General features: G+C 45.6%; 1 protein-coding gene across 2 annotated transcripts in view; it reads left to right on the forward strand.

Moving 5' to 3' along the window:
* The window catches only part of LOC138299950 (cytochrome P450 2G1-like), a 278,392-nt gene that overhangs the window by 70,094 nt on the left and 184,944 nt on the right, over positions 1-23,354 (forward strand). The window contains exon 3 of one of the 2 annotated variants that reach the window (XM_069238678.1): positions 5,896-6,045. The exons of the other annotated variant lie outside the window; for it this stretch is intronic. Within the exon in view, the coding sequence (XP_069094779.1) occupies positions 5,896-6,045 (150 nt within the window). The remainder of the gene's footprint in view (positions 1-5,895; positions 6,046-23,354) is intronic. 2 annotated transcript variants of the gene reach the window in all.

Raw genomic sequence — 23,354 nt, forward strand, 5'->3', positions numbered from 1 at the left:
TTTCTATTTTTGTTATCTATATTTCTCAGTTAAGCCTGACTGCTCAGTGCCAGGCTAACAGAGGGTAGGCACAGGATAATTTGAATTGTGTTGCGACTTACCCTGACTAGGATTGTGGTCCCTACTTGGACTAGGGTGTATACCTCTGCCAACTAGAGACCCAATATTTAACACCACCCATAATCCTTTTGTGCTGCTAAACTCACTGTAAGTGGTCAGGGTATACTCAGATGTTGTTCCCTTGCGCACTGTGCCACTGGATTCAAGCCAGCCTGGCTGAGTGATGATACCCAGAAAATGGTCCCAGGAACCTTGTTTCTGGTCCAGGTAGGAAGAAGCCTGGCAGTTTGGGCTGGACTGTTCCCATGGGGAGCGGGTCAAGACTGATTTGCATGTGACTGGGTCCAAACTGGGGTGGCATGGTGAGCAAAAGAATTGATGGATTAAACCAAATCTGTGACTGGTGGTGACTGTTTGGAAAGTTTCAGCACTCCGTCAATCATCCTTTTGTGTTGCAAAACTTGCCCTAATTGGCCAGGGTATGCCCAGATGTTGGTACTTTGCTCACTGTGCAACTGGATTCAAGCTAGCATGGCTGATGAAGGGTGATACCCCAAAACTGGCCCCAGGATGTTAGTTTCTGGTCCAGGGAGGACCTGGCCTGGCAGTTTAAGTTAGACTGCTCACATGGGTGAAAGGTCAAGACTGATTTGCATATGGTTGGGTCCAAATTAGGGTAGCATGGTGAGCAAAACAATGGATTAAACACAGATCTGTGACCGGGGTGAGTGTGAAAAAATTAAGCACTCCGTCCATCATCCTTTTGTGTTGCTAAGGTCACCCTAAGTGGCCAGAGAATGCCCAGACATTGGTTCCTTGCTCAGTGTGCCACTGGATTCAAGCTAGCCTGGCTAGAGACCCACCTTTTAACACCACTCATCATGCTTTTGTGCTGCTAAAGTCACCCTAAGTGGTTATGGTATGTCCAGACATGGGTCCCTTGCTCACTGTGCCATTGGATTCAAGCCAGCTTGGCTGATAAGGGGTGATACCCTGAAAATGGTCCCAGGATGCTTGTTTCCACTCTGGGGAAGACCTGGTCTGGCTGTTCGGGCTAGACTGTTCCCGGAACAGGGAAAATACTAATTTGTACATGGCTGGTTCCAAACTGGGGTGGCATGATAAGCAAAAGAACAATGGATTAAACCCAGATCTGTGACTTGGGGTTAGTGTTTGAAAACTTTCAGCATTCTGTCCTTCATCCTTTTGTGTTGCTAAAGTTGCCCTAAGGGGCCAGGGCATGGCCAGACATGGGTGCCTTGCTCTCTGTACCACTTGCTTGAAGCTGGCCTGGCTTATGAGGGGTGATGCCCCCACACTAGTTTCTGGATGCTTGTTTCCGGTCAGCTACCAAAAAAAACCATGAAATAATAAAACATAATGCAGGGATAGCAGGAATTAAACTAAAATTGGATAGGAGAGCCGGAAAAAAAGAAAAGACAGTACAAGTAGGATAATAGTGGGCAGAGGTAAAGGTTAGGAGAATATTAATAATGAATATTAGGACTTACTGGGGTTAGCAGAGCCCTCAGCAGAGGTGTTGATTGTCCGCACCTCATCCCCAGCTCTTCCTTCATCCACCTCATTGCTGCTCCTCTTCTTGCCCTTGGGAGCTCATGTAAGAAATAAAGAAAATAAAACAGGAATGATCTTTGTTTCTTTTCACATTTCACAGCCTCTTTGATAGATCAACTCAGTCTCCCATTTTTGGAAAGCATAGATGCATACTATTACTACAAATCACTGTGAAATTGCTTGGGACTATATGAGCTGCATAAAGAAAGTCACAGAGAACGCTAACTCACTGATATCACTAATTCACATTGTGACAGGACAGAGGAGTCTGCGTTGCAATGCCTTCTTAAATATTTCAGCCAAAGTGAGAGCCGCTGAGTATGATGAGGTAACGCTGAGCACCTACCTGGCTCTAACTGGATGTCATAATAATATTCTTAATGTAAACTAACTGTAACTTAACTCTAAGTGTAAGCAGCATGCTATTCAGGAGAAAGTTGGCATTGTAGGTCAAGCAGGTCCTGCTCGCGGTCAATGATATCTGCCCAGCGGTGAGTCAGCAGCTTGGTGGTGTACTGGACCAGGGTGGTGCACCAAATACACCAGCGCACCCTTCCCCAACGCAGCCGATGCTCTTGCAGGTGGTAACCACTGTCAGTCCTGCTGCCGGCTCCCAGCATGGCGCTTCATGTACAGAACCAGTGCTGCCACCATCAGAAGATGGGCCAGGGCTGCAAGGTAGATGTCTGCTGTTGGCTGTTTGGGGGGGACTGGAGTTGCTGGTCCCCTGTTCACCGGTGTCTCCCTGCTCTGCCATGGCTCTGGGTGGTGGGTTAAGAAAAAATAAACAGGAGAAGGAAAATAGGAAGAAATAACTAAGGAAGTAAAAAGAAAAAGAAACAAAAATACAAAAAGTCACAAAGACAAAAAGACACACTAATAGAAAAAATGAAAATGAGGGGTAGATTAATTAGAAGGATGGATGATTGAAAATATTGGTAACGGGGTGTGCCCACCCTCTGATAGCTTGTCACTGAGCAATCAGGCTTAACTTAGAAGGCAATGTGTAAAGTATTTGTGCAATAAATCATAAAAAATATAGCACCACAAAACTACCCTACACAGTGTTTAGAAAAATATATGATATTTATCTGAAAAGATGCAGGTCAAAACGATTAAAATTCAATAAGTATACATTGCAATATTACTGCAAAAGTAATACAAAGTGTCTCAGAATTAAAATGTTGCTGTAAAAGCAATAAAAAGTGTTGTACGTTCTCCTGGAAACAACAAGTGTCTCTTGCAGGGCAAAGTACCTGGTTTGCATTGAAAAATTCTCGTAAGGGACCACAGAGGAGGAGATACGTGGAAAAACGGTAGGTGTGCTTCGACGTCGCCCATTCGCACACGGACTTGCGTCATTATTTTCCATGCGGGGAAGACGTTGCGTTGATTTTCCGGCGGGCGGACTTGGATCCTCTTCGGGTTGCGGGTTTTTTAAACACTCCGGGGATGATGCGTGGAATCCTGGGCTTGCGGAGCAAAGTCACAGGTACTGCGTCGCTTCTGGTAGGCGATGCGTGGAAATTTCTCACGCACCGCAGGCGCTGCGTCAATTCCTCTCAGGAAGTCAGGCTACGTCATTCTGGGTCGGCTTGCATCGATCCAGGAGGGCCATGCATCGAAATTCCGGCCACGCCGCTGGCGCTGCGTCGCTCTTCTGTCGCGAAGTCGTGCTGCGTATTTTCAGTCTCGGCGTGCAGTGAATTTTTCACTGCGAGCAGGCTGTGCGTCGTTTTTGGCAGGTGGTGCATCTAATTTTCACCGCACAGGTATTTCAGTTGGAGGAGAGAATTATTTTTGGTCCTGAGACTTCAGGGAACAGGAGGCAAGCTCTATCCAAGCCCTTGGAGAGCACTTCTGCAGCACAGCAAGAGAGCAGCAAGGCAGCAGGGCAACAGGAAGGCAGCAGTCATCCTCAGAAAGCAGTCAGGTGAGTTATTTGGGCAGCCAGTCAGTTCTTCTTGGCAGGATGCAGGTTCTGGTTCAGGTTTCTTCCCCAGGAAGTGTCTGAGTTGGTAGGGGCAGAGGCCCTGTTTTTATACCCAAATGTGCCTTTGAAGTGGGGGAGACTTCAAAGAGTGGCTTAGAAGTGCACCAGGTCCCCTTTCAGTCCAATCCTGTCTACCAGGGTCCCAGTAGGGGGTGTGGCAGTCCTTTGTGTGAGAGTAGACCCTCCACCCTCCCAGCCCAGGAAGACCCATTCAAAATGCAGATGTATGCAAGTGAGGCTGAGTATCCTGTGTTTGGGGTGTGTCTGAGTGAATGCACAAGGAGCTGTCAACTAAACTCAGCCAGACATGGATTGTAAGGCACAGAAAGATTTAAGTGCAGAGAAATGCTCACTTTCTAAAAGTGTCATTTCTAAAATAGTAATATTAAATCCAACTTCACCAGTCAGCAGGATTTTATATCACCATTCTGGCCATACTAAATATGACCTTCCTACTCCTTTCAGATCAGCAGCTACCACTCAAACAATGTAGGAGGGCAGCCCCAATGTTAGCCTATGAAGGGAGCAGGTCTTGCAGCAGTGTAAAAACGAATTTAGGAGTTCTACACTACAAGGACATGTAAACTACTCAGGTACATGTCCTGCCTTTTCTCCACACAGCACCCTGCCCTAGGGGCTACCGAGAGCACACCTTAGGGGTGACTTATATGTAGAAAAAGGGAGAGTTGTAGGCTTGGCAAGTACTTTTAAATGCCAAGTCGAATTGGCAGTGAAACTGCACACACAGGCCTTGCAAAGGCAGGCCTGAGACAAGGGCTACTTAAGTGGGTGGCACAATCAGTGCTGCAGGCACACTAGTAGCTTTTAATCTACAGGCCCTGGGCACTTATAGTGCACTCTACTAGGGACTTATAAGTAAATTAAATAACCCAATTGGGTATGATCCAATGTTACCATGTTTAAAGGGAGAGAGCATATGCACTTTAGCACTGGTTAGCAGTGGTAAAGTGCGCAGATTCTAAAAACCAGCAAACACAGTATCTCAAAGCGGAGGGAAGCAGGCAAAAAGTTATGGGTGACCACACTAAGGCTGTCAGGTCTAACAGGGATGAAAAAACACATCCAGCACCATAAACAGAGTAAAAAACAAAGATGGGCACACGCTTGGGAACTGCGCGGTGCCATTCACATGTAATTGTGAATGCAAGAACGTACTCTGCATTGCATTTGATGTCAAATGCAAGCAGGCGCCACGGGGAACTCCGCCCGCTCACAGAACTCTGTGTAGTGTGGCAGAGTTTTTTAACAACTTTGCGGACTCCGTGAACTCCGCCCATCCGTAATGTAAATGTGATTCTTTGTAATTACATCTTTAATACAAGAGCTATAATTTTCATTGATGACCAAAAGACACCTTACAGTGAAGTTCCCAGTCCTATGGTGGTCGCCTCCCAGATTCCCCTAAAAATCACAAATATTATGTCCTTCTGTCCAACTGAGTTGTGTGCAGTAGGCAACAGAGACTTTCTAATGCTGCTCCTCACAACTCAGAAGTTCAGTCAATGGAACAAGTGTCATAAGTGCTTCGGCCGTGGGTGCAGGGCAGCACACTGGCAACGAACACAATGGACTCTTTGCAGACTAATTTGTTATGTGCGTATGCGCTTCACTGCTGGTCAAAACCAATCCTGCCCATTAGCTGTTGAGCTAGAAAGGAAATGGGAGCTACGTGACAAACAATATGAAGTGATGAAAGAAATATATTTTGGACTTAATCAAATACTTTTTGGAATAGACCACCCCCCCCCCCAACACCCAGTAGCAAAATACTATACCTTCCTGGAAATCACTACGGATCTTGATTTTACGCTCTAAATTGTGTCTGAGCTGTATACTCTCTTTGTTATAGTCATGCAGAGCAGTAACATAACGGCGACTAGATTGTGGAAAAATTAGATGGTCTCCATGTCTTCCTTAAGGTTGAATGAGTTGCATAGGAATGTTTCAGAGTACTTGCATACAAATCATTACTCCATGCCTGAAAAACAATTGGACAAGAGACACATTTACTATTATTGGTTCTCCGATCATATGTTTTGTATTCCGACAACTTAAGTAACCTTTTTTGTTGTAGACAGCCCATTTCAGATATTTGCCTTGCTTTAATAACTGAACTACTTGACAGAACTTGTTTAGCGAATAGACGTGTCTATGCCTTCCTTCAATACGGTTGTCTGGAGCCAGCTTCAAAAAGAAATATTGGCATAGTTATAGTAAAATAATGTCTTCCTTATTTTATTATCTAGGACCTATCCTATCCAGTGGATCGCGATGGAAGGAGATGCGTCGTTTCTCTTTAATGACGCTACGAAATTTCGGAATGGGAAAGAGAAGCATTGAAGAAAGGATACAGGAGGAAGCCCGCTATCTGATTGAAGAACTGAAAAATACTAAAGGTTCGTCTTTTTATATAATGGTGGATAAACACCCTGGAGTCGAGAAATGGTTGGAAGAATTATGATTTTGCTTGGATATGTGCTTTTAATAGCGTCAGTCTCATATGTTCACTAAGCTGGAAGTATTGTAAAGATTATTTGGAATGATGTTTACTTATAATCCCCAACATTTTGATTTCCCATCCACATTGGCAAGAGTGAATCATGCTGCTGTTGGTATACATTACTATCCTAACTGAAAAGGAGGTATCCATGTCGCCCTAATCAAAATAAATAAATTATGCCCTCTGATCTTTAATGTTTCGGTCGATAAAGGTTCAAGTAGGGACCTGTGTGACATTTTGTGTAGTAGATAACTGATTATAGGAATGTAAACAATTATGCGAGAGGGCTACTTAAGCTAGAACATACCCATGTTACATAATTTTAAGTGCACAGATGTAAAATACTTTGACCACATTTAGAGTCGAGGTGTGAAACATCTGCCAAAAAGCAGAAAATGTCCTATCTGCATTTTAGAGTCGGGATGAGCCATGGTTCTGACAGGGGGGCCTCTGCCGTCTCGATTGTGGAGCTCTGTGACCGAAGTCCCGTTGGTCAATCTACGAAAGAACAGCTGTCCGCAGTGTTCCCTTGTACATATTCCACCGGTGGTCATAAACAGGAAACGCAAGAAATGACTCCCTCATGCTGGTAAAAAAGGGGAAGGGCGGAACTCTCAGAGTTTTAGAGACATTTCTTTTTTGCTTTACAAAAACAAAGTTTTTGCTTAGTGGACCCGCCAGAAATGGCACTCACTGAGCAAAGTTTCCGTGGCTTCAGTGAGAATACATGTCTAACCTATTAAGCAACAGTAAATAAGAATAAACATTAATGAAATCCTGTACGCTCTCAGAACTATATGACTCTAATAGCCCCTTAACACTTTCCTTTTCAGTCTATTCTCTTTGAGATTCATGTTGTTGAACAGTAGAACGGTTCTCAACACAAGCTTTCTCTTCAGATTTACTTTTATAACAGTTGTGAATCATTATAATTGTGTATCCTCTTATCTATAATCTCTTTTTGAAAATCGTTTAAAGAACAAGATTCCTCATAGACACCACCATCATCTTACAGCTTAAGAGAACATTTTTTTACTAGCACAATTTAATAGGTTCCCAGGAAATTAAATTCATTTTTTTCGCCTTTACCACACATGCTTTTTTAACATAATCCAAACACCTGCTTTCAAAGTATTTGTGTACAGCCTACGAAGGTCATCATGACGAGCTTTCATTTTCTGTTGAGCTTTTTTTACTCTGGCTTTAGCAGCCTCAAAATCCCTGATCGTCTGACATCGTGCTTGCTTTGTTCTCCAACCAATTAGGTAATATTTTTGGATTACAACATACACCCCTGAGTAAGTGAAAAGGAGATATGGCCGTCACGGAATGTGGCATATTGTGGTAAGCCCACATTTGATCTTTGGCAAAGTCAGTCACTTCCAAAGCACAAGTGAGAGCAGTTTGAATAGCCTTCCTTAACAACCTGTTCCCTCTCTCAACAGCTCAGTTGGCTTGACGGCTATTCAATGATACAGTGTAATGCTTCACCTCATTCTTTTTTTAAAAACAACTCCATATCTTCCAAAACCAATTGCACTCCATTATCTGTAATTTCAATGGTGCTCCCTCCACCGCAAACAATCTGACAAAAAAATGTATCTCAATTTTAGTAATCATACATTCAACAAAATCCTACTAAACCCACTTTGAAAAAAAGTCAACCAGTTTGTTTCACACAAGCTTTATTCGGCCAGCAGGCCATCAAAGCAATACAATACGAATAAATAATCATCATGAATAAAACAAATCTACCATAAACCAAGTTTAAGAAAAGAGAATAAAATCCATTCTTGCCCAACTTAAGAACAGTTAAGAACATTATAGATAAAAGTTACGTATACGCCATGCTGCTACTAAAAACTTGCTTACAGCATAAATTAACACACTTGAATTGTGACTTTTTAAAATCCTCAGAGCCAAAGCACATTTTCTTAACTTCATTTCCCGACAAATTTTGCGGATCCATTTAGTCCTTGGAGTAAAATAAGCAGGGCAAAAAAACATGAAATGCTCTACTGTTTCAGAGAAATTGCCACACACAGGACAAATATCAGACTTTAGATTGGATCCCCATCTACTCGTCAAGGCCATCAATGGTAATGTTTCAAAGCGGAATCTGGCAACCAGTACTATGAAATACTTTTGATGACTTGGTCATGATGCCAAAGGCCCTGTGAAATCTAATGCTACTTTCTGCAATGGTTCATCCAGTAAGCAGTACAGGAATCATGGGAATATAAAGCACTTTGCAATGTTTATTAGACAATAAACAAATATCACACTTGTCAGCACATTCTTTTCCATGCTTGGCCACTAAAATTACTTCCTAAGAACTTTCTTTGCTGATGTAGTACCCAAATGACCACTAAGGGCCAATGACACTATGGCATTCCTCAATTTAACTGTTTTAATAAATATTTCTCCTCTCAGTAAAATATCATTTTTAATCGTCAAATCGCTAGATAAAAACTCTTCCATTCAGTTTGTAAGAGTTTTATGTTAAGCCAGCCTTTCTCCACATATTCACAGACCGTTTTTAATACATGATCTTCATCACAAGCTTTAAACCACTGAGTCTCATCAATCCTACCCTGACACTCTTTAGAAACGTCCACAACTGCCACAACACATTCATCACTAAACAATTCTAACTCATCCTTGTCCATCTCCACTGGCAAACGAGACAAACAATCAGCATGACAGTGTAGAAGGCTGGCTCTCTACATAGTGAACGAAAAAAACATGCACTGTGCAGAGAGTCCAAGCAACCCCATTTTAGCATTCAGAGTTTATAAATAGACCACCTAATGCTCTATTTTTAGTGGTAGCTTGGTAGATCAGTTAGGCTAATCTTGGAGATGTGATAAACATTTGTTGAACTCACAGTATCACTAAATGTGGGCACACACTCAAAACAATAACTTAAGACCAATTTACAAAAATGCTTCAGAATTTAATACCATTTTTAAGACCAAGATCATCAAAATCGGGTAAGTACTTTTTAAGTTATGATTTTTCAAAGTTTAGCAAAAATAGTCCTTTTGTGCATAATTACGCACCATAGGAATCAAGTTAGAAAACTTTAAAAATGCATATAAAATCAAGCAATGCTCTCTCAGGTGTCACCTTTTGTTTTTATGTCGAGGTCGTAGAGATGTCTGGTGGGCCACCTGGAGAAGATCAGGCAGTTCCTGGTTCAAGTGGAAGAAGCGGCTGAAAATCTTCGAGCTGGTGCAGAACGGATATGCAGACCACTTGGAAACACACTGCACAGGTGGACTTACAGGTAAGTCTGGTGGGTCCCCTTGAAGTGTAGAGTTCTCAAAGTATTAGGGACAGCTAGAACACATCTGTTTTTTCCGATGCAGGGGGCGGGGAGGCCGGGTGCAGTGCAGATAGGTCAGCCAAGGGTCCTGAATCAAGGAGCCTTTGGAGCCAGTTGCAGGTCACTTGGAGGGTGGATTGCAGGTCAGCATGGCCACTCTGGGGGGAGGGGGTTCTTGGTTGTCCTGAAGTCCCTTGACTGGTGCTTGCTTCTGGTCCTCAGAGAGTCTGGAGTGGACTAATTTTTCTGGGTGTCTGACTTTGGGGGTCAGGTACCCCTGGATACGGCATGTCTCAACCACTGGAGGTCACAGTATACACCAAACCTGGCACATTGGCAGGGTTTGTCCTTGGGGTCCATTGGGTGGAATTTGGTCTGGCTGCTTTGTCCAGTTCGTTGGTCAGCAGCTGGTCAGTGAACTGGACTTCGCTGGTTCTTGCCTGCTGGGTACAGGGAGTGATGCCTTCACGCTGGAACAAGGTTCTTGGCAATTTTCAGAAGCTGGAGGTCCTCTGGCATTTCTTAGAGCCCTTACGATGTCCATTCGACACCTCAGTGGCGATTGTTGAGTCCTGGGTGCAGCAGTCAGGGTTTGGCACCTTTTTCTTCTTGCAGCAGGACTTCTGTTCCCACTGGTTATCTTGTGTCCGTCAAATCCGATCTGCAGGTCTAGGGATACCCACTAAATATTGCATTTAGCGGGCATTCAGGAGAGTACCTGGTAGTGGCCAATGAGCCACTTACCTTAGGGTGGCTACACCCACAATGTGGCCTCCTCATGTGGGAAAAACTCACATCCCTAACCCTGATAGGCTATTTTCCTGCCATCCAAGATGGAGGAAAATGAAATGGAGTGATCGATCACCTTGTCTGCCACACCTGGGGGGGTGGTGCTGGCTGGGGGTAGTCACTCATTCTACTCTGGCTGAGTTTTCCTGCTGGTTTCCCCGCTCAAAATGGGAGGAAAACCAATGGGCAGCCATCTGCTGCTAGTACAGAGTCAGAGGTCAGATTTCAAAGGTGGTAACGTCTGATTGCTGGGCTTGAGTACCTGCCTGGGAGAGGAGTAGTAACACCTCCACCCAGGAAAGGCTTTGTGTTCTGGTTCCTGAAAGCAGAGGCTCTCACCCCAGGAATCCAGATTTGTGTCTGGTGGTGGCAGGCTGGTAAAGACCAGTCAGCAACCATGCCAGGGCTATTACTTTTTTGGAGGGAGCAGCTCTAAGGTGCCCTGTGGGTATGTGTTATAATACATCCAGCACTGGCATCAGTGTGGGTTTATTATTCTGTGTTATTTCATACCCAACAACTCAGTATTCAGAGAGGCCATCGTGCAGCTGGGGAACTCATAATGACCAGTATCAAGCACATGTATGTGCTATGGCTTCCCTGTACATTTACTATTTCTTAAGGTTTTGCAAAGACACAGGAGGGGCATATTTGCTCATGCAAACATATGCCCTCACATGCTTTATAGTGCACTCTGCCTTAGGGTTGTAAGGCCTGCCAGAAGGGTGACTTAACTATAGTGCATGTAGTGTTAGTGGGCAGGGCACTCTTAGTGAGTGCCTTGTCAAGTTTGCAATTTTTTAATATTTAAATACACCTTGTCAAGCACTTGCAATGGCAGTCTGCATGAGGCTGGTGTGGGGCCTCCCATAGTGCACAATTGGTGCTGCAGCTCTGGGGGGGGCCTCTTCTGTACCTATGCACTAGGTACCAGGGGTACCATTTACTAGGGACTTACAAGGGTGACTGAAGTGCCAATACATAATACCGTTTTGGAGAAAGAGATCTGGCACTGGGAACCTGTTTAGCACAAGTCCAGGGCGCTTACAGTTTGAAACCACATAAGTTTCCAAGCAAAATGTATGTGGGCTACCATGTCAAAAGAGGCCCTTTCTCACACTACCCTCCCAAATTAAAGGGGATGAGACTACACTTCCCCTGTGAAGTCTTCATCCTCTAAGTGGAAGAACCTGGAAAGGCCATCTTCATTGGCATGGGCAATCCCAGGTCTATGTTCCACTTTAAAGTCCATTCCCTGTAGAGATATGGACCACGCAAGCAGTTTGGGGTTTTCACCTTTTATCTGTTGAAGCCACCTGAAAGGCTTTTCGTCTGTCAGAACTATGAAGTGGGTGGCCAAACAAGTATGGCCTCAGCTTCTTCAAGGCCCAGACCACAGAAAAGGCATCCCTCTCTATGACACTCCATTTTTGTTCCCTAGGGAGCAAACTTCTGCTTATAAAAGCAATAGACTGATCATGTCTCTCATCATTGATCTGGGTTAGGACTGCTTCTATCCCAAGTTCTGAGGCATCTTTTTCAACAAGAAACTGGAGCTTTCAGGACCTGGGCAGAGGCAATAGCATCCATCAGAGTGCCAAACGCCTTTTGACAACTTATTGTTCAGTTGATCTTTTTGTGCATTTGTTTGGAGGTAAGTAGTGTGAAGAGGGCCACTATGCTGCCATAATCCTTCACAAACCTCCTATAGTAGCCAGTCAAGCCAAGGAATGCCCTGACTTGGTTCTAAGTTGGAACTTCCCAAGCAAGAATTGTCTAGATCTTGGGCTCTAGGTGTTGAACGTGGCCTCCACCTACCAGGTGGCCCAAGTACACACCCTTTCCCTGCCCTATGTGGCATTTACTGGCATTGATAGTGAGGCCTGCCTTTTGCAGGGTTCAAGGACTTTTCCAAGATGGATCAGGTGATCCTGCCAGGTGGTGCTGTAGATAGCATATCATTTAGATATGCTGCACTAAAGCATTCCAGCCCAGCCAGGACTTGTTTCACTAACCTCTGGAAGGTGGCAGGGACATTCATTAATATAAGGGCATGGCAGAAAACTGATAGTGACCACTTGGGGTGTAGAATGCTGATCTCTATTTTGCTCCAATGGTCAGTCCAGTCTGCCAGTATCCAAATGTAAGATCAAAGGCACCCAGGTAATTGGCTGCCTCTAATCTGTCTTTGAAGTCATCTGCTCTTGGAATTTGATGTGCATCTGTTTTTGTGATTGAGGTGAGGCCCCTGTAGTCCACACAAAACCTAATTTCCTTTTTCTCTACTTTGGAGTGGGGCATGGGAACTAAAACTACTGTGCTAGCCCAGTGACTCTCAGAGGGTTCAATAACACCCAAATCCAGAATCTTCTTGACTTCCACTTGAATGTTCTTTCTGACATGGTCTGACAGTCTCTAGACTTAGTTTTTGACAGGCAAGCTGTCGCCATTGTCCACGTCATGGGCACACCAGTTAGTTCTACCAAGGGTCAGAATGAATAACTCTGCATACTGGTTGAGGACTTGACTACAATCAGTCTGATGTTGGCCTGTGAAGGTGTCAGACAAGACCACTCCATCCACAGAACAATCTTGTGGGTTGCTGGAGAAGAGATCAGGGAGAGGTTCACTCTCTTCTTCCTGCCCCTCATCTGTAAGCATAAGCAAGGCCACATCAGCTCTGTCATAATAGGGCTTCAGGCGGTTGACATTCAGAATCCTTTTGGGATTCTTGCATCTGCTAAGGTCAATACAGGTCAGTGACCTTCCCTTTTCTTTCAAGAATGGGGTAGGGCCCAGACCAGTTTTCTTGGTGAGTGCTAGGAGCCACAGGCTCTAATACCCAAACTTTCTGTTCTGATTGGAACACCACCAGTGCAGCTTTTTGGTCATAACAGTGCTTTTGAAGGGGGGCCTGGCTAACATCCCATGGAGTAGGACGCATTCCTGCTAGCTCCCACCCGGCGATCCCTGACCCACTGAAATCCTGCTTGCCCCAGTGGCCCAATAACCCTCTAGCACTGGTAAAAGAGAGAACTCCCCTGGAGGATCTTGGAACTAGTGCAACCCTCTCATAGCGGTGACCAGAGACAGTGATTTGAAGTCCCAGGACAGTCAGCCAATAGGGAGCCAAGAGGGCGGCGGACCGAGAGACCCACTCACAGTGATCTAGCAGTCACCTCTGCAGGCTGCGAGGGCCATGAGAGAGGCCCGGGGAGATAATTGAAGCGGAGGTTGCCTGGGAAACCCCACAACCGGAGCACGATCAGCACACAGAGGCTCAGATGGACCCAGTAGCCTGAGAGAGAAAGGATCATGGGGAGGGGGTGAGAGAAGGCTAACCCCCCCAACTTGGCTGTGGTGCAATGAGCAGAGCATAACAAGAGGTCCATACGCTTGGGACCACTGGGGGCACCCAGATTCCTGCCCATTCCTGGTTGGGGACAGCAGAAGGAAGTTGGGGGTCTCAGTATAGAGAGGCAGCAGAACAAGACCGAAGGGGTTGTGGAAAGCTCCCCTGTTACATATTCAACTACTGTTGGTAACCCCGAGGACAGGTACACATGAGGGAGTACAATGGTGAGCGCCGCCCTAAGGAGAGCAGCCTAAGGCTTGGAGGAGGTCTATCCATTGTCGGCCCAGACACTGAGACTTGCCAGTGTGCTCCAATGGGGAAGGTGACCAGGAAGCAAGATACTGACCTGGGCTCGCAGGACCTCGAACCACTGGCCCAAGCCATGGCACCTGCTTTGGATGAGTCCCCAGGACCCATTCTTCAAGACGTACTCCAGGCTGTGATAACCAACGGAAAAGTACTTGAAACAAAAATTGACACTCTGAGTGCAGACCTAGACCTTCTGCAGGATGACCATAGACATCTAGCTGTTAGGGTTTGTGCACAGCAAAGAGCATGTCCCCTCTCACTGCACTAGTGGGTTCTGTAATAGCTCCCTTTTAAACTTACTATTGAAAGCCTTTCTTGTTATCTCACCTTCCCCCCTCCTAGGCTTCTGTGTATGTTGTTTAATGTGCTGTTTTGTTTACACATTGGGCCTTGCTTTTACCAAGGCTTCTTTAAAACACTGCTCCCTAGGCCATGTGTTAATTCAACTCACTTGTATAATAACTGAAACTCTGCACACCTTTCAAGAACATGTGCAGCATGTGAGGACCACACCCAGCTCTTCAAACCACACCCAGCTCTGCACACCTTTCAAGAACATGTGCAGCATGTGAGGACCACACCCAGCCCTTCAAACCACACCCAGCTCTTCGAACCACACCCAGCCCTGTCTATAAAAGGCAGCCCCGAGCCTCACCCAGTGCTTGTGCTCGTCTATATCCTGCTTACCTGAGACCAGATCCCTCGGCGCTGGCACTCCTGCTCTCTACAGACTTTCATTGGCTTCAATGGATGCAGCTGCTGGCTCTTCCTTCCTCCGGTTTCCGGTTCCTCCTTGCCTCAGCCTCTCTCCTACAAGCAACCTGCAAAAGAGAAAGAAGACAAGGTTAGACTGATCAGTATCTCTTGCCAGCAACAAGTAAGTGCAAAACTTTGTATTACCTGAAAGAACTTTGACAACAATTTCTGGATTCGTGTATAGACCATTTGAAACAAGACACCTTCCACGAACATTGTGATTCAAACTCTTTGTTACAAGAAAACTTTGCGGAACTTTGTGAATCAAACTTTTTTTTTTATGGAAATTTTAAGAATTGAACAGTGGAAACCATTAACAGCAAGACAAACAGTAAATCAAGGACTTGCACAAATTACATGCTGTATTTTGATGTAAAAGTACAGTATTTGTTTTATAATAGATTCTGGAAAAATGGGAAAAGTGAGTCTGCTATTGGGAGTTTAGGCTTTAGTTATATTAAGATGAATGTTAGATATTGGTAATTCTGATAACAGTATTTGTTTAATGTTTTAGAAGCTTTACAGCAATAGAAAGCACATCCCAGAGTAGTAACACATTCCAAACCTGGAAACTAGAGAGCAGGATCCAAGAGGTACTTTTAGAAGAGAATTTCTAATAAATAAAGGGATAGTCAGGAACCCATTTAGGAATAGGTTGTACTTATCTGTTCTTTGTTTATGTTTCATTAGGCACCAGTTTCTACAGAAGTCAGAAAGGGCCGCAGATTTGTGCAGCACTTCAACAGTGGAAACGCAAGAACGGTGTTGTCTCTCTTTTTTATTTTATCCACTTCCCCCCTTCCCTTGAGCTTCTGTTCTTAGTGCACTGTTTTAAAAACTAGTGTGCTGGAACAAGCAGTTTCAGGGTGGGGTCGGATTGTCCTTAACCTCCATCAGAACTGAACAAGGACTCAGGTGAGCTGGGCTTTGACACTAGCTGAGCGAGTGACCACAAGTGAATGAAGACTCTCTGATCTTCATCCGAATGTAACAGAGATATGAGTCAATGTGGCAACTCTGGAGGTCAAGATACAGGTACTTGAGACCGGTGCAGAAGACGGGGAGAGCTGATCATGCAGGAATAATATTTGACTTGTGGGCATACCGGATAGAACGGAAGGCAGAGACCCCTTGTCCTACCTGGGTGAGCTCACAGGGTTCTCCCGGGGCAACGCCTATGGTAGCAAAGCCACTCCACTGTAGGGATTGTGACCACAAATAAACCTGTACTCTGACAAAGGGTGATATCCGAAGAGATAATCAGAAGATCATGATTTTCCTGGACTTTACGAAGGCTATCCAAAAACAGCTCACGGAGGCCAAGCATCGACTCCGACAGCTGTGATTTAAATATGCCATGCTGTTTCCAGTGTGCACACGTTGAACCTAGTGGAGAATCTCACAGACATGCGAGACTACCAACGAAGAGAAGAAAGAGGCGTAGGCATCTGCCTGGCAGGCTGGGAGAGGAGGCACATAGAGCCCAACAGTAAGCAGCACAGGAAGTGGTGGTGCTGAAGGGTAGGAAAGATCTCGTCCTCCCTGCTGTTGGGGAGGACTCCCAGCACCTCTAGTGTTGACAGCCTTCCTGGGCTGATGTATGATGATCTTCCAAACATCATGCGATGCTCATCAGCCTCTTGGCTCCTCCCAACAGCCTTGCACTGCCTGCGGAGAGCAAGCTTCTGTGGGTTGTACTTGTGCTTGACCACACCCCAGTACATATATGTTAGTACAGACTCAGCTGTCATAATATAATCCACTTTTTCTGTAAGATGCTAGGGAAGGACAACTTAACCTTTAGAGAAGGTGGGGGGTAGGACCCGGTGAGCAATCAACAAAATGGGAAGAACAATTAAGGGGAAAAGAAAGCGCTCCCAACTGTCCCCTATAGTGTAAACTTAGGTGCTCCCGGCCCTAGAGGATTCTTCCCTTCCTCCAAAATCTGTGAAGACACAGCTATAACAAAATTGTAAGAGAAAGGACCTAGGCACACTATAACAATAAACTAACCATTACATTTTTAGAAATACACAATCCAACAATGCATAATAAATAAAAAGACAATATAGAAAAAAGAACAACAAAGATCCCATAAGCACAATCAATCCGTCTTTAATATGGCGAAAGGCAGCGAAGAACAGCCAGCGGCCGGGCGAGCCCGGATTGGTCTTGGTCTGATAAATGCACGCATCCCGGGAGGTCAGCGCTCGTCGGCATGTATTAGCAATAGAATTACCACAGTTATCCAAGTAACAGATGGAGCGATCAAAGGAACCATAACTGATTTAATGAGCCATTCGCAGTTTCACTGTACCGGCCGTGTGTACTTACACGTGCATGGCTTAATCTTTGAGACAAGCATATGCTACTGGCAGGATCGCTCCATCTGTTACTTGGATAACTGTGGTAATTCTAGAGCTAATACATGCCGACGAGCGCTGACCTCCCGGGATGCGTGCATTTATCAGACCAAGACCAATCCGGGCTCGCCCGGCCGCTGGCTGTTCTTCGCTGCCTTTCGCCATATTAAAGACGGATTGATTGTGCTTATGGGATCTTTGTTGTTCTTTTTTCTATATTGTCTTTTTATTTATTATGCATTGTTGGATTGTGTATTTCTAAAAATGTAATGGTTAGTTTATTGTTATAGTGTGCCTAGGTCCTTTCTCTTACGGTAGGACCCGGTGAGACTGGTGTTATAGGTGGGTTGACACGACGGGGACACTCCCACTGTTGCTTAATTGCTGGTTTACTATTTGCTTGTTTGAATGAGGGGGGAACCAACTTGTTCTAGGGAAGAAGAGTTGCTGGGGTTTGTATTAGTTACTGTTGGGGGAGATATGTTGTGGTGCATCAACAATGTGTATGTGTCCTATAACGGGGATGATTGGGCAACACTCTGAGGGGAGCGGACACCTGATACGATTGGGTGGGGGTCATTACCATATGATGATACCAAGGCGACCACAACAACCTGTAAAGGTATAACCTGGAATATACATGGGATGTGTTCTATGACCAAGAGGTACAAAGTCCACTCATACCTACAATACAGAGGATTGTAGATTGCCCTACCCAGGAAACACATTTAACTGCCACAGAAGGGTTAGCACAGCAGCGTAGATGGAGAGGGAGGCTCTTCTATGTGGATTATTCAGCCTTTGGTTGCGGCATCCTCATATGGGTCAGAGGAGGAGTTCCCGTCCAACACTGTGGTCAGATTGTAGATCTCAAGGGGCAAAATGTGCTAGTGATTGGGCATCTAGGCGAACGATATATAGCATTGGGAAGCATTTATGGGCCAAATGTTGGCCAGTTGGAGTTCTTTGATGAGCTCCCCCATAAACTGTCCCATATTTAACAGGCTCGGGCCTAGTGGGAGGTGACTATCATTGCGCAGGCAACAGGAGTGGGGGCTGCTTGACTCCTGGAAGTGCCAACACCCACAGAAGTGAGACTACTCCTTCTTTACTAATCTCCCTGATCTCTATGTATGCCTAGATGCCCTCCTCTGTACCTCTGACGTTCACGCACTGTTGGCGAGTACAGAATACTTAGCCTGCACAATCGCTGATCATAACCCCCTACTGATGGGATTGTAGTGGGAAAGGGGCCGGTCCCACATACCCATGTGTGATTGCACCTGTACTCCTTAGCTGAGCATGTCTTTTGAGACCAGATTGGAGCAAGCATACATCAATTTATTGACAAAAATGCGGGAACTGGAGCATCCCTCTTATCAGAATGAGGCGTCTTTAAGGTAGTGCTTAGGGGTGCTGCATCTCTGAAACAGTTGGGATCTGATGCACACTGCTGCAGGAGACCTTGGAAGCTGAAAAGTCTCTTGAGTTAATTGAGAAGCGTTGCCCGAGGCACCGGGAGAAACAACTCAAACTCCTTGTGGCATGGGAAATGGTGTTGATGAAAGTTGAAAGACTGCAATGCTTCGACTATCGCAATTATATGATTTGAGCCCACGCAAAATGCAATTGTATGGGTCAGCTTCTAGCCTGGCTAGTGAACCCAGCTAAATGAGGATTAGTTCTTGTGGAGCTGACCAATGATGGTGGCAGCAGGCTATACAAGCAGGGTGACACCAACAGGGAATTCCATGACTATTACGCTAAATTATACAATCGGGTTATTAACCCCTCCGCGGCTCACCTGGCTGAATTCCTGGAACCTCTACACCTCCCAACTCTCTCACGAAAGAAGGCAAATACACTCAGAGGCAATCACCTTCAAGAGGTTAAAACAGCCATAAATGATGTGGAAAAGTATAAAATACAAAGGACAGACAACTACCCATAGAATTGTATGCAACATATTCACAGACGCTAGCCCCTAAATTGTCGGACATGTATAATGCTGCTATAAAAGAACAACTCCTGCCGCAGTCCACCCGGGAGGCCCTCCTTTGTTGAAACCTGGGAAATAGCCACACAATATAAGAGCCTACAGGCTGCTCTCCATGTTGAACACTGATTATAAAATACTGAGTAGAATCTTATCCACATGTCTCTTGACACATATGCCAAAACTTATCCATCAGGATCAAGCTGGCTTTATCCCGGGACATAACACGGCCCATAACATCAGGCGGTTGTGCATGATCCTAGGGCATAGAGCTCAAGAAGAGGGCAGAGCGTCAATACTAACAATTGACATTGAAAACGCGTTTGATAACCTGGAGTGGCACTTCCTCTATGGTGTCATGAAGAGGATGGGTCTAGGAGAGGGTTCCATGGCCTGGATGCGCCTGCTGTACACTGGCCCGATGGCTAGAGTTTGCACCGGGAAATCAATATCAGAGAAGGTGCTATGGAGTGGGGGACCAGGCAGGGCTGCCATCTCTCCCCCTTGCTCTTTGCTTTAGCAGTGGAGCCCCTGACCTGCTGGGCCCGCACTGGCAATATCTACAGAGGCCTGACAGTAGGAAAATGTACACACTACATAGCACTCTATGCGGATGCCCTGCCTTTGTTTTTCCAGGATGCCTTAGGAGGAGCCCAGGAGATACTGCATCACTATTGATCCTTGTTGGGGGATTAGGGTTAACTGACACAAGTTCTGCCTGTTCCCAATTCATAACTCAGAACAGCCCACGTAGGGCTTGGGTCCCCTGATACGGGAGCCTGACTCCTTCCAATATCTCAAAGTTTGCATATATCATACTTCCAAAGATTTGCTACAAGGTAATATAGGCAGGGCAGTCGGGTTCCTTAGAGGCAGCACTACCTTCTGGGTGATGTTGCTGCTGTTGGTTGTGGGCAGGGTAGTCCTACTGAAGATGGAATCACTGCTTCGCAAGCTTTTCCTCTTCAACACACTCCTGGTTTGGATACCAGCCTCTTATTTTTACTGTATAAGGAAGATTATTACTGCATGCATCTGGGGCCGGGCAGGCGCAGGGTGGCCTTGACCACCATGCAACACCAGGTGATGGAGGAAGGACTGGCAGTTCCTGAGTTTGAGGCCTGTTACCTGGTAGCATAGCAACAAAGGCTCGCTCAGTGAGTGGCCAGCAGACAGGCAAATACATTTTGCCATTAACCCCAGAGGTGCCTCGTCTGACTCGGCTTATGCTCGGCCTTCCCCTGCCAAGTGCAGAGGTTACCATCGAGCTCCAAGTGATACAATGGTGTTGGACTTGCAGCCTCGAAAAAGTGCAGATTTGTATCCGCTACTCGCCGGACGTACCACTGCTGTACCTTGAGGAATAACCCCATGGGGGGACATGGCAGGGACTGGGAGCCTGGGAAGAAGCAGTAATAGCTACAGTGGGTGATCTCTTCAAAGAGGGCATGTGCCCTCGCTTTGACCAATTACAGCTAAAATATGATCTGTCCCAGGGGCACTTTCTTTTGCTTAGCAAGATCACTGAGGCTAATCGCAAACATTGGGGATCTGGGAAGGTCGACCCACCGAAAGCTGTTTACTTCCAATACATTCTCACGGGATCAGGAACATACAAAACAGTCACTTGTCTCTACTAGCACTACCGGGGGGATGCTCAGTCACAACTGCTGGCCCTGAAGGGCAAGTGGGAGGAGGACCTGGAACAGGTCATAGGCGAGACTGGGAGACTATTTTGTGTAACACAGTTTATGCGACCAGGAATGCAAGAATTAAGCTTCTCAACTTTTATGTGCTACACAGCGCATATCTAACCCACGGCAGACTCCATATAATTTTCCTGTAAACAGATAATGCTTGCAAGGCCTGTGATGAGCTAGGCTCAGAATTCTATCATATGTTTTGGAGCTGTCCTGCGATAGCTTCATACTTTCGAGTAGTCTAGCAAATAGTGCAAGTTTCCCTGTGAGGCCCAACATTGCCTATTGGGATGGTTCCCCACACAGCTAAGATGAAAGCTACTACTTGTTTTCAGGATCTGGCACTCATTCTTGCCAAGAGGGAGATCACAAGGCACTGGAAGAATCCATGAGGTCCTAGCTTGCACACACGGAAACGAGAGCTGAGAAAATGGGCGGACTACGAGGCAGGGGGGAGACTCCAAAATGCAAAATAAGGGAAGGGCTCCATGGCCGCAGCATGAGCCTGAGTGGCATTAGAATACTCCCTCAGGGATTTAGAGGAATATATACCTGGGTAGGCCTGAAACTCCCACCAAATAGGCTGCTGATCAACCCCCGAGTAAAGGGACTCCAGACAAATGCCGATGATTGGCTCTGAGCATACCTCCATATCACAATAATACCCACACAATAGAGAAGTAATGGGTCTTCCTTATTGCACAGAACACCACTGGAGTGAGGAAAGATGGATGTTTGGGGAATGTTAAGTGCAGATTCAAGACCGCCTACTATGTGATGATAAGACTGGTGAATGTTGTGATACTAAATGAGCTGCTGACTGTCTGAGACATGATACCTAAGAGGTACTGGTTGATTTCTTTATTCTGTTAAGTGCAAAATGATGCCAGAATACATAGAACTCACAACTGTGTTGCAATTGGATTACAGGATATGACCTCCTTGAAAATTCAATAAAGGTTGTTTAAAAAAAATACCAGTGCTTTAGAAGCTCCTGGCTGGCCTGAAGATTTTTATTTGCTTTCTTCGTGTACTCAGCTATCCTGGAACATAGGTCAAGCATAAAGTCCATAATGCCCTGTTTAGGTTCTTTGAGAGACCTCTCCAGTGTTCTCTCACAAGACCTAATGGACCTCTAACAGGATGCCCAAATAAACCTTCAAAGGGGGAAATCCCTACTCCTTTTTGTGGCCTGTAGGCAAAAAGCATACATGGAAGTAAGACACCCCATCTCCTTCTGAGTTTTTCAGGGAGTCCTCCAATCATACCTTTCAATGTCTGGTTAAATCTTTCAACCAGTCCATTGTTCTGTGGATGGTATGGGGTAGTGAACTTATAAGTCGCTCCGTATTCCTGCCACATGTGTTTTAAGTATGAAGACATGAGGTTTGAACCCTTGTCTGATACTACTGCCCTAGGAAAGACAATTCTGGTGAAAATACAAAGGAGGGCCTTGGCCACTGCAGGGGCAGTGATGGTCCTAAGTGGAATGACTTCAGTGTACCTAGTGGCATGATCAACTACCAATAAATGTACCTGTTTCCTGAAGCTGTTTGAGAGTTATGGAGCCAACAATGTCAACCCCTACCCTTTAGAAGGTCACCTCAACCACATTCAACGGGACTAAGGGGGCCTTCGGTTAGCCTCCTGCCTTGCCATTGGTTTGCCAGGTGACACAGGACTGACAAATGTCCTTCAACTTCTGGGACGTCTCAGGCCATTAAAAGTGATTAACTAGCTTATTCCAGGTTTTTTTTTGTCCCAGATACCCAGCTAGAGGAATGTCATAGGCTATAGAGAGAAGGAACTCTCTATACTGCTGAGGCACTACCACCCTCATGGTTGCTATACAGACAGTGAAAAGCGCAACGGGTGCATCCGTCGCACGGCCGCAACACCGCGGCTCCATTTGGAGCCGGCTCCTGTGTTGCGGCTGAGATCCCCGCTGGGCCGGTGGGCAGAAACTGTGTTTCCACCCACCTGCCCAGCGGGGATCTCCAAATGGCAGCGGCGGGGTGCGGCCGAAAAAGGCGGTCACCCGGTGGTCCGAAGCCACCCGCCAAGGTCGTAATGAGGGCCCATCTTTCATAAGTAAATTATAAAACTCATCATAATCTTGTACCTTGTTACCTTTTAACCAGCCATCTAACATTTTTAGTGAATAGTCCACAAATTTACCCAGAACTTACTCTGGGGTTTGAAGTCTCCTGAATTTAATTCTATATTCTTCAGTCGTTAGCCAAAAGCCATCAATCAGGGTACCTTCATGATGTCATAGGACTTGGCATCTCTTTCATTCAGGAGTCTATCCCTACACTTCCCTGAGAACAGTTCCCATAACAGAGAGCCCCAATGTTTTCTATCTACCTCCCTGGCTATGTAGGCTCTCTCATAGGCAGATAACCACTTGGTGATATCATCACCCTCTGTAAAAGGTTGGACAACTCCTTTTGGGAGTTTTAGGTTAAAAGACTTCTCTTTCTCCCTAGTTACTTGAATACTGCCATCAGAGATGAGTCCTACGCCTAGCTCTCTTCTTTTTATCTATATTTCCAAAAGTTGAGCTTCTGAAGCTTTCCTTTTGGTCAACGTAGCTAGAGCCACATTCT

The sequence above is a fragment of the Pleurodeles waltl genome, chromosome 6 (assembly GCF_031143425.1).
Source record: "Pleurodeles waltl isolate 20211129_DDA chromosome 6, aPleWal1.hap1.20221129, whole genome shotgun sequence".
Classification (NCBI taxonomy): Eukaryota; Metazoa; Chordata; class Amphibia; order Caudata; family Salamandridae; genus Pleurodeles; species Pleurodeles waltl.